The sequence below is a fragment of the Miniopterus natalensis genome, chromosome 1 (assembly GCF_054644295.1).
Source record: "Miniopterus natalensis isolate mMinNat1 chromosome 1, mMinNat1.hap1, whole genome shotgun sequence".
NCBI lineage: Eukaryota > Metazoa > Chordata > Mammalia > Chiroptera > Miniopteridae > Miniopterus > Miniopterus natalensis.
The window spans coordinates 66,157,174-66,167,594 of NC_142081.1; the positions used below are offsets into that span (position 1 = coordinate 66,157,174).

Genomic DNA, 10,421 nt, shown 5'->3' on the forward strand with positions numbered 1-10,421 from the left:
ATATATTTATTCATTTGCTTAATCCTTCAATGCACACAAAATTGTTTTCAAATGAAATTGTTTTAAAAAAAAATTAATTGGATTTGTTCTTATATATTCCCCTTCAGTTTGGCTGTACCCTCTATTTGAAATATATTTGGGGTCTTTTTTTTCTCTTTGCATTCAGTTTTAGGGACTTTACACAACTTATCCTTTTGGATTAATTTTAATTTTTGAATATGTAAAAGATTAATAAGACTAAAATTCAAAATTATGCATTCTTAAAGGACTGTCCCATTCCACTCTATCCCTTCCAACATATTTCCTTCTACCTCTCATAGATAACATAAGTCACCAGATTCTGGTACATGCTTGCTACATTTCTTTTTAAAACAAATTAATGTTTTATTTTTCCTTATTTCTTACACAAAATTTGTGTACTATGCATATGCTTTTGCAATTCATATTTTTCACTTATGAAATTGTTCCCTATTGGTTCATAGAACTCTTTTTGATTTTTTATACCTGCATAGTACTCTTATGTGTGGATGTTTCATAATTTATCAAACCTTTATCTCTAATATTTGCACATTTATGTAGTGTCTAATAGTTTGCAATCATAATAATACTGCATATGTATTTTTGTATCTTTGGTGCTGTGTCTCCAGGATAAGTTCCCAACAGTGGGGTTGATGAGTTAAAGATTGATGCAGACATAGTTTTGTTAGATATTGCCAAACTCCCTTCCATGGGAGTTGAACTATTTTGTCTTCCTACACGAACCCTACTGTTTCTCTACAGCCTTGACAAGAGTTTTAGTGTTTTTGCCAACTTGATGTGTGAGAAATGGTATCTCATTGTGGTTTTAGTTTGCCATTATTTTATTATTGATGAAGTTTAACATTTTTTATACGGTTAAGTGATTTTTTAAAATCTATTTTCAGAGTGTTTATACATCTTTCATCCTTAAAAAATGAAGCTAAATGTACATAATGTAAAATTTATCATTGTAAAGTGAACAATTCAGTGGCATTTAGTATATTCACAATGTTGTACATACACTCTCTCTTGAGTTCCAAAACATTTTCGTCACGCCAAAAGGAAAACGCATACCAGTAAGCAGTTCCATTCCCCCCCAGGCCCTGACAACTACCAACCTGCTTTTTGTGTTTATGGATTTACTTAATCTGGATATTTCACATAAATGAAATAATACAATGTGTAATCTTTTGTAACTGGCTTTTTTCAACCCATTTTTGAGGTTCATGTACATTATAACATGTATTGGTACTTTATTTCTTCTTATGGTTGAATAATATTCCATTGTATACCACATTTCGTTTATCTGTTCATTTGTTGATGGATGTTTTATTTGGATATTTTAGCTATTGTGAATAGTGCTGCTATGAACGCGTATATATAATTTTTTGTCTGACTACTTGTCTTCAGTCCTTGTAGGTATATACTTAGGAGTGAAATTGCTGGGTCATATGCTCACTCTATGTTTAACATTTTGAGAAACTGTAAAAATGTTTTCCAAAGTGGTTGCACCACTTTACATCCCCACAGGCAGTGTATGCGGATTCCAGTTTCTCAACATCCTAACCAACACCAACAAATTTCCTATTTTATTTTTAGTTTTAAATAATGGCCTTATGGTTATTATAAAGTAGGATCTTGTGGTTTTGATGTGCATTTTTCTAATAGCTAATAATGTTGTTGAGCATCTTTTCATGTGCTTCCTGGCCATTTGTATATCTTCTTTGAAAAAATGTTTATTCCTTTTTTACCCCATGTTTGATTTTTTTGGTCTTTTTGATGCTCCATTGTAATTTTAAAAATATATATTCTAGATGCAGGAGCCTTTTCAGATATATTATTAGTAAATATTTTTCTAGTTGGTTAGGTTATCTTTTCACTTACTTGATAATGCCCTTTGTTACACAAAAGTTAAACTTTTGATGAAGCCCAATTTATTTTTTCTTTTGTTGTTTGTGCTTTTGGTGTCATATCTAAAAACTCATTGCCAATACAAGGTCATGATTTATTCCTATGTTTTTTTCTCAGAGTTTTGTGGTTTTAGCTCTTATGTTGAAGTCATTGATGCAACTTGAATTAAAAATTGTTTATGGTGTGAGGTGGAGGTTCAACTTCACTCTTTTGCATGTGGATATCCAGTTCTTCCAGGACTGTTTGTTTCAGTTACTGTACTTTTTAAAACTTCAGTTTGGCTCCTTTTAATAATTTCTACATCTTTACTGATATTCTTGATTTGTTCTCTATTGTTCTATTGGTTTTCTTTAGCTCTTTGAGTTTATTTAAGCTTATTTAAAGTTTTTGTTTAGTAAATCCAGTGTCTGTGCTTTCTCAGAGATAGTTTCTGTTTACTTCTTCTGTGCATGAGCTACATTTTCTTTTTTTATTTGCGTGCTTATTTTTTTTAAAATGGGCATTTTGGGCATAATAATGTTGCAATTCTGGAAATCAGATTCGTCTCCTCGAGGTTTATTTTTTAATTGCTGTGGGATCTAGCTGTTTTGTTGTTGTTTAGTGACTTTTAAAGTATTTTTGTAGTTTCTGTGTTCTTTGTTATGTTGAGTATCTGAAATCTCTATTCCTCTGGCATGTGTTCAGCTGCTGATTTTTGAAAGAGATTTTCTTGAACACCAGGAGCCAAAAAAGAAAGAAAGAAAAAAAAACAAACAAGAAAGAGGGGAAAAAATTAAAAAACACCTGTTCCAGTCTTTGCTGGTTGGGTATGTGCTCGGGCACTCCTTCAATACCTAGGCCTCTTATAATTCTGCATTAGCCTTTACCTTCTGCTGAAATGAGCCTAGAATTCAGTCAGAGGTGGAAGCCTAGGATTTTCTCAGGCATTTTCTGAGTGTGTGTCCTGCCCCGGGTATGCATATGGCTTTCTCAATTCCCCACTAAAATTAGCAGGTTTTTTTTGTTTGTTTGTTTGTTTGTTTGTTAAGAACAAAATGTTTTATTATTAAGATAAGCTTTGTATAAAAGCAATACAGATCAAAAGTTCTATTTACATTTATTGATTCAATGTCTAATTATGCATTAAATGCAGAATGGGCACAGCAACAGACTGCACATGCCAAGCAAAATGGACAAACGCTTAGATTCCACCTCTACAAAGGATTTGATTTATGTAAAAAATGGGGAGAGAGGAGATGCCACATGAAATCTGCCCAGAAACTAAACAGACAGAGATGTCAGGTTAACAAGCTGGAAAGTCACCTATTTCTAAAAAGGCGCTTCTCATTGTTCTAAAAGTGCTTAAAACCTGAACATGAACCTGTGCCTACCTTAAAATTTCCCCAAGAAAGCAAAAACTGCAAAGAATGGTAGACTAGTGTTAGTATAAATTTCCCATGCAAAATGATCACGAATTTATTTGAAATACTTTACCTTATGAACTGAAATAAACTTGGAAAACTACCATTACGCTGAAGTTCTATACCATGAATTCAGGTCAGCCCATTTCTCACCTTGCCATCCGAATTCCCTAGGATGTCTTTTCTGCAGTGATTTCAAGTTTAGCATTGCGCACAGTCCTTTGGGTTGGGAGTGTGTGAGCCCCCAAAATTAGCAGCGACAAGTGTAAATGAGCAGTTTTGAATAACTTCATTTCCCAAAAGAGCTCTCCCCAGTCTTCCCGCTCAGGCTTTCAGGGATGCATAGTTTGCTTCTACTGTCGTCCTGTATTATTCATTTGCCTTACAGGGTGTTCGAAGGATGCCTGCCCCTTTTCCACACGGAGTGAGTTTTGATTCAGGTGAAACAAAGATAAAAGCCTTGCATCAGTTCTTCAGGTGGCCCTCGGGCAGGACAGAACACACACACACAACTCTTTGAGAATAAAGTCTCTTGTGCTCCCCCCGGGGCCACCATCTTAGAGGCTGATGCTGACAGGGAGGGGTCTGTGAGAATGGAAAAAAAGGTACAAAGCTATCCTACTATTTTTAAGTTGCATTAAAAAAAATTCATCATTCACTTGTTTGTTCTAAGCCTTTGGCTATTTTCCAGAGTTCTGACGAAGTTGATTCTGATAGCCGTTGCCTGACTTGTCAGGGCTGCTACAGAGCAATGAGCCCTTGGATCTAGTATTCCTCCATCCGCACCATCAACCCCTGCTCATTTTTTATTTGATGTTTGGTCTTCCTCTTTCAATTTTAATAGTTCTTTATGCATTAGGAACATTAGTCTTATCTGTGATATACATTGTAAATATTTGCTCCCAATATGTCTCTTGAATTTGCATCTATTAAAAATAATATTTTGGGTGGCAAAAGTTTGTTATTGCTTATTATTGTTTTAATTCATCATTTAAAAACATCACATCTGGGTTTAGTGTCACAGAAAGTTTTCCCTTATATTCAGGGTTTTTGGGACACCCAGCCGTGTTTTCTACTGTGTATCTTCATGTTTCATATTTGGATTTCAGGCCTATTGCAGTTTATTCTTTTGTATGGTATCAGAAATGTAATCTAATTCCCTAATATTTTATCTATAATTTTTACCTCAACCTTCATGAATAATATTGGTCTATAATTTTGTTTTTTACTATTTTTATTTAATTTGGGCACAGTGTACTTGTTTCATGAAAATAATTTAGAAGTAATTTTCATTTTTAATTCTTTGAAATAATTTACTTTTATTGAAACTATTTGATCTCTAAAACTTTGCTAGATTTCTTTCTTTTTTTCTCAATCCTCACCCAAAGAGTGAGGATACTTTTTCCATTGATTTTTAGAGAGAGTGGAAGGAAGGGGGGGGAGGCGAGAGAGCGAGCAAGCGAGAGAAACATCAATGTGAGAGAGACACATCAATTGGTTGCCTCCCACACCTGCTCCGACCCCGGGCAGGTGGGAGACTAGCGACCCAGGTAGGTGCCCTTGAACAGGAATGGAACCCCAGACCCTCCAGTGCGCAGTTGGGCGCTCTAACCATTGGGCTACACCAGGGAGGGCTTTGCTAGATTTCTTTGTGAACCAATTAAACTTGGGGTGGCCCGGCTGTGCATGGCTCAGCAGTTGAGCATTGACCTAACATCCAGTAGATCCTGGTTTGATTCCCGGTCAGGGCACATGCCTGCGTTTCAGGTTGGATCCCAGCAGGGGGCTTGCAGGAGGCAGCTGGTCAATGACTCTCTCATCATTGATGTTTGTCTCTCTCTCTTTCCCTCTCCCTTCCTCTCTTTGAAATCAATAAAGATATTTTAAAAAAACAAACCCAAAACAAAAAAAGAAACTTTGGTGTGCGTGTGTGTGTGTGTGTGTGTGTGTGTGTTTGTTATAATTCCCTGATAAATTTCTGTATATTTTCAATAGAAATTGCTCCTTTTAAGTGTTATATTTCTACTAGAGTAAGTAGTGATGAAACGTATTTTCCTAGAAATTATTCATTTCATATAGCTTTCTCATTTATTTATACAGATATATACAACATTGTTTTAAATGACTTTCTATTTACTGATCATCAAAATTTATATCCTCTTATTATTTGTTTTTGTCTTTTACCTTTTTCTATCCGTGATGAAACTATAATTGTCCACTTCATAGATTTAAAAAAAATAATAAGATTTCTTTTGTATACTGATTTGATGTAGTTTTACTTTATTTTATTAATTTCTATTGCTATCTTGTTTTTTTCCTTGTAGTTTTTTAATTTACTTGCAGTTTTTTAATTTACTTTTTTTTTGGTTTATTTTTAAATTTTTGAATAGGCATTTTAATTCATTTCTTTAATTCTCTCATTTTTAATAAATAAATGTGTTTAAGGCTACAGGTTTCCCTCTGATCACTACTTTAAATGTATATTAGCTATCTTGATATGTACTACTCTATTATCACTATACAGAAAATTTATATATTTTTTCTGTAGTGTCACTTTTATCCTAGAATTGAGAGCACACTTCTAAATTTTAAGATTGATGCACCCTTTGTTTCTCAAATTTATTTTCAACTTATAGTTTTATTCATTGTTATCAGAAAACTTTTTGTAATATTTTTACTTTGTGACACTAATGTTTTCTTTGAGAATTAATAAATGATCAAATTCTGTGAATGTTCTGTGAGCACTTGAGAAGAAGGTATATTTTGTTTAGTTCTGCTAATATATTTCACTTTCATCATTTTATCTACCTTCATAACTAGAAGAGATACAGCAATTTGCAGGGCAAATAAGAGAACAGATTTTCCTTTACGTTCACATTCTCTTGTAGGATAACATTTCCAAGAGAATAAAATTTATACAAATTGTCCTCCTTAGTAAGTCACTTGGTTAATTAAGAGCCATTTTTGAAAGTGACCAGAGGTAGGTGAAGAGATCTGGAGGTAGCCAGCCTGAAATTTGAGTACTGAGACTAATTCTTATAGTTTCAAAAGAGTATTCCCAAAATAATCTTGAGTTAAAGGCTATTGTCACAATTTCTTGGCTACTTAGACATTTTTGCTACCTCACTGAGTCTAAGGGTGAATTTTTAAAGAATTATAGTAAAATAATTAAATAAGAGAAAGTTGTAAAATTAAAATCCAGATGGGTTAACCAGACAAAGAGTAATAAAGATTTAGATTTTATAAAAAGGGTAAAGCTTATAACATTGATGACCAATTTTGGAAAAAATATAGGAGAATTACTTGATCAATAATAAAGTCTCACTTATCATTTATCATTCTATTGGGCATCTTTAATTACCACGCAGAAGTTAAAACTGAACTGAGTTGTTACAATTAATGCTCCTCAACTAGTCATAGAAATATATCCAAGTGATCTCTCATTTGTGCTCCTTGACCATTAGACTTTCCAGGTTTTACCTGAAAAATGTTAGTTGCCCTCTTTGTCCTAAGCACCCTAGCTTAAGAACAGGCACATGAAATAAACTGAGGTCTCAGTGGGGTACCTTCCTCTAGGTAAAAAGTTCATTCAAATATGGTTAGAGTTGTAGATACTTTAAAAGAATGAATCAAGAGATGCTTTAGGGAAGACTGCAAGGGCAACAGAAATTGGCTGTTGGGGAAAATGGAACACAGGCAAATTTTACAGAATGCAAAGTACTAGAGTCGATTTGTAAAATATCATTGTACAAAACACACTGACAACCAAAGACTGAAAAAAATTCTTAAGAGTTGTAACATAGTGTTGCACTCTTATTTACTCAACTTAAAGTACAATTAGGATGAGAATTGTTTCTTCCTTGACTTCAATGTCTGTTGCTTTATATAAACTCATATTTTATCCATTGGATCCATATAACTTCCATAGAAATATTAATTGATTTCCAATGATACTTTTTATCACTATCAACATAGTGAAAAAAGGAAATCATATGTATATACATGTATATATTAATATACACATTGAAAATTGTAGTCATAGACGGTAACTACAATTTAGTTTTGTAGGTTAAATTGAAATACATAACACTATTTTTTATAACTAACAAAAATTGCAACTCCATCTGAAAATAAAATTCTTTGATTTAATACCTCTTTTTCTGTAGACCTCTCAGTTTTTCAAAGGCAATAATGAAATTGTACATATTTCATAGTGTTTATGGCAATCACAAGGGTACTTTTCAGTTTTTCCAAGGCAATGATGAAATTGTACATATTTCATAGTGTTTATGGTAATCACAAGTGTCCTTTTAGTCCATAATATTCATCTTGTGCTCTTATCAATAAAATCTGTCACATCATCTCCCGAGAACTTACAACTTTTCCAGTCAATCTTTTCATTGCCACTTTCATATCTCTGTTCCTTAGAGTATAGATGACAGGATTTAAGACAGGGGTGACAACAAAGTCCACAATGGAAAAAAATGTATCCAAGGACTTGGTTGGGAAAGGCCACACATAGAGAAACATGCATGGAGTGAAAAATAAAACCACTACAGTGATGTGAGCTGACAGAGTGAAGAATGCTTTGGACAAATCCTTTGAAGAATGATTTCTGACAGTGACCAGAATAAAGATATATGACATAATTAAGAAAAAGAAAGTTCCCGTAGATATGAAGCCACTGTTGGCAGTGACCACAAATTCTAATCTGTAAGTGTCCATGCACGCAAGTTTAATTACCCTAGGAAAATCACAATAAAAGCTCCCCACATTATTAGGGCCACAGAAAGGTAAATTTATGACAAAAACAAACTGAGACACTGCATGAATCACTCCAATGATCCAAGCAGCCACTATCAAAAGCATGCACATTTGGGGACTCATAATAGTTAGATAGTGGAGAGGTTTGCAGATTGCAGTGTAACGGTCATATGCCATGGCTATGAGCAGTGCCATCTCCACTCCTCCCATAACATGAATAAAGAACATTTGTATCATGCAACTGTGGAAGGAAATGATTTTACAGTCACTGAAAAGATCAGATATCATCCTGGGAACTGTGGTAGATGAAAGGCCCAGGTCAATGAGTGATAGGTTGGCCAGCAGAATATACATGGGGGAATGTAAGTGAGAATCAAAAATTACTGTGAACACAATGAAGAGGTTTCCCAGGATAATTCCCGCATAGACTAAAGAGAATAAAAGAAAAAGAAAAGACTGCATTCCCAAGGTTTGTGTAAGTCCCAGTAACACAAACTTAGTTACCACAGAGCCATTTACTTGGTCCATTGATTTATAAAGATGGAAGACTCTGAAGTGATCTGAAAGAAAAGAAAAAATATATCGATTTTTAAGATACTGAATAAAATTTGTTCAATGTTGATAATTTAAAATTGGTTAGTAAGGGGATCCAAAATGGCAGTGGAGTAGGTGGATGTTACACTTACCTCCTCCCAAGATCAAACTGGAATTATAACTAAAATATAGAGCAATCAGCCTGAATAACCAACTGAACACTAGCTTCAGAGGTCTTATAGGCAAGGATTTAAAGAAGAGGCCACATTGAGACAGGTAGGAAGGGTGGAGGTGTGAAAATGACTCAGTTCCCAAGGGTAGCCATTGGGATTCTGGAGGGATATCTCAGCTGCAAAGGTTCTCCCTGGGAAGTATGGGGTCTCAACCCCAAGCCAAGCTCCCCAGCCCAGAGCGCCAGAGCCTAGAAGAAGCACCCACATATCTGGTTGTTAAAAGCAGTGGGGATTCTGTCCACCAGGGAAAGATGAGAGTCCACTAGAGAAACAGGCACTCTCTTAAAAGGTCAGCTCACAAAATCTTGTTCATTCATCCTGGGCTCTAGGGGAGTGAGGATGAGTGGACTAGAGTTGTGAGACAGGAGACTGGGTTTGTGGCTCTGGGGAGAGAGCTGAAGGGGCAGCTGCCAGGATCTCTGTGCCATGCCCCTGTCCTACACCACAGATGCCATCTTTCTTGGATGGAGTGCTCCCCCATACAGCATCAGCCTGAAGGAATGAAATAGCCCCACCCTCTGGACTCCCAGTCATCTACCCTGTGGAGCTTACACCCTGCTGAGGAGTCAGCTGCCTGGGCTAGGATGTAGAGGTAGAATAAGGGGGTGTCAGTGACTGAGTTGTGTGGCTTTAAGGTGGGGGCCATTCCCTCCACTTTCCCATGACCCTGGCTGGTGCCTACCCCTCACAGGAGATCCACTAGCCCCACCAAAAAAAACCACAAACCAACCCAAAACTACAAGAACTGATAAATGAATTCAGTAAAGTAGCAGGATACAAAATAAATATACAGAATTCAGTTGCATTTGTATACACCAATAATAAACTATCAGAAAGGAAAACTAATAAAACAATCTCATTTATAATTGCATAAAATATACCTAGGAATAAATTTAATGAAGGATGTAAAAGACCTGTACTCAGAAAATTAAAAGAACTGAAGAAAGAAATTGAAAAAGATACAAATAAGCAGAAGTGTATGCTGTGTTCATGGTTAGGAAGAATTAACAAGATTAAAATATCCATAGTAACCAAAGCAATCTATAGATTAAATGCAATTCCTATCAAGACACCAACGGTTTTTTTCACAGAACTAGAACAAATATTTTAAAAATTTATATGGAACAACAAAAGACCCTGGACATAATGATTCACCTGACAGGTAAGTCACCTCTAAAATATTAAGAAGCAATTGATTAAAAACATCCCTTCAGCTTCCAGACAGTATTTTACCTATGTTAAAGTTCATTATTTAGAAACCCTTTCTGCTTTGTCCAACAAACACCTGCCTTAAACAGTGACTAACACATAGAAAAAGCTCAAGAAATATTTGTTGAATGAATTTTTTAGAAATGGATACAAAATTGTTCATATAAGAAGCAAAAGAGTAGCCCTCACAAACATATAGAGAAATTGAATTTAATAATATTTTCTCTACAAGCTTGTACTTCCTGGAAATAACCCAGTTATATGTATGTGTGTGTGTGTGTGTGTGTGTGTGTGTGTGTATATATATATATATATATATATATATATATATATATATATATATATATATATA

The 10,421-nt window shown here is 34.8% G+C and overlaps 1 protein-coding gene across 1 annotated transcript; it reads right to left on the bottom strand.

Annotated features, from left to right (window-relative positions):
- Positions 1-7,682: 7,682 nt before the first annotated feature.
- On the bottom strand, positions 7,683-8,621 carry LOC107526991 (olfactory receptor 4F17-like). Its single transcript, XM_016199618.2, has one exon. The coding sequence runs from the start codon at positions 8,619-8,621 to the stop codon at positions 7,683-7,685; it is 939 nt and encodes a 312-aa protein (XP_016055104.2).
- Between the last annotated feature and the right edge of the window lie 1,800 nt (positions 8,622-10,421).

What these genes read in the sequence shown, in the direction of transcription:
- LOC107526991 (XM_016199618.2), bottom strand. Translation starts at nt 8,621, where the DNA reads ATGGACCAAGTAAATGGCTCTGTGGTAACTAAGTTTGTGTTACTGGGA.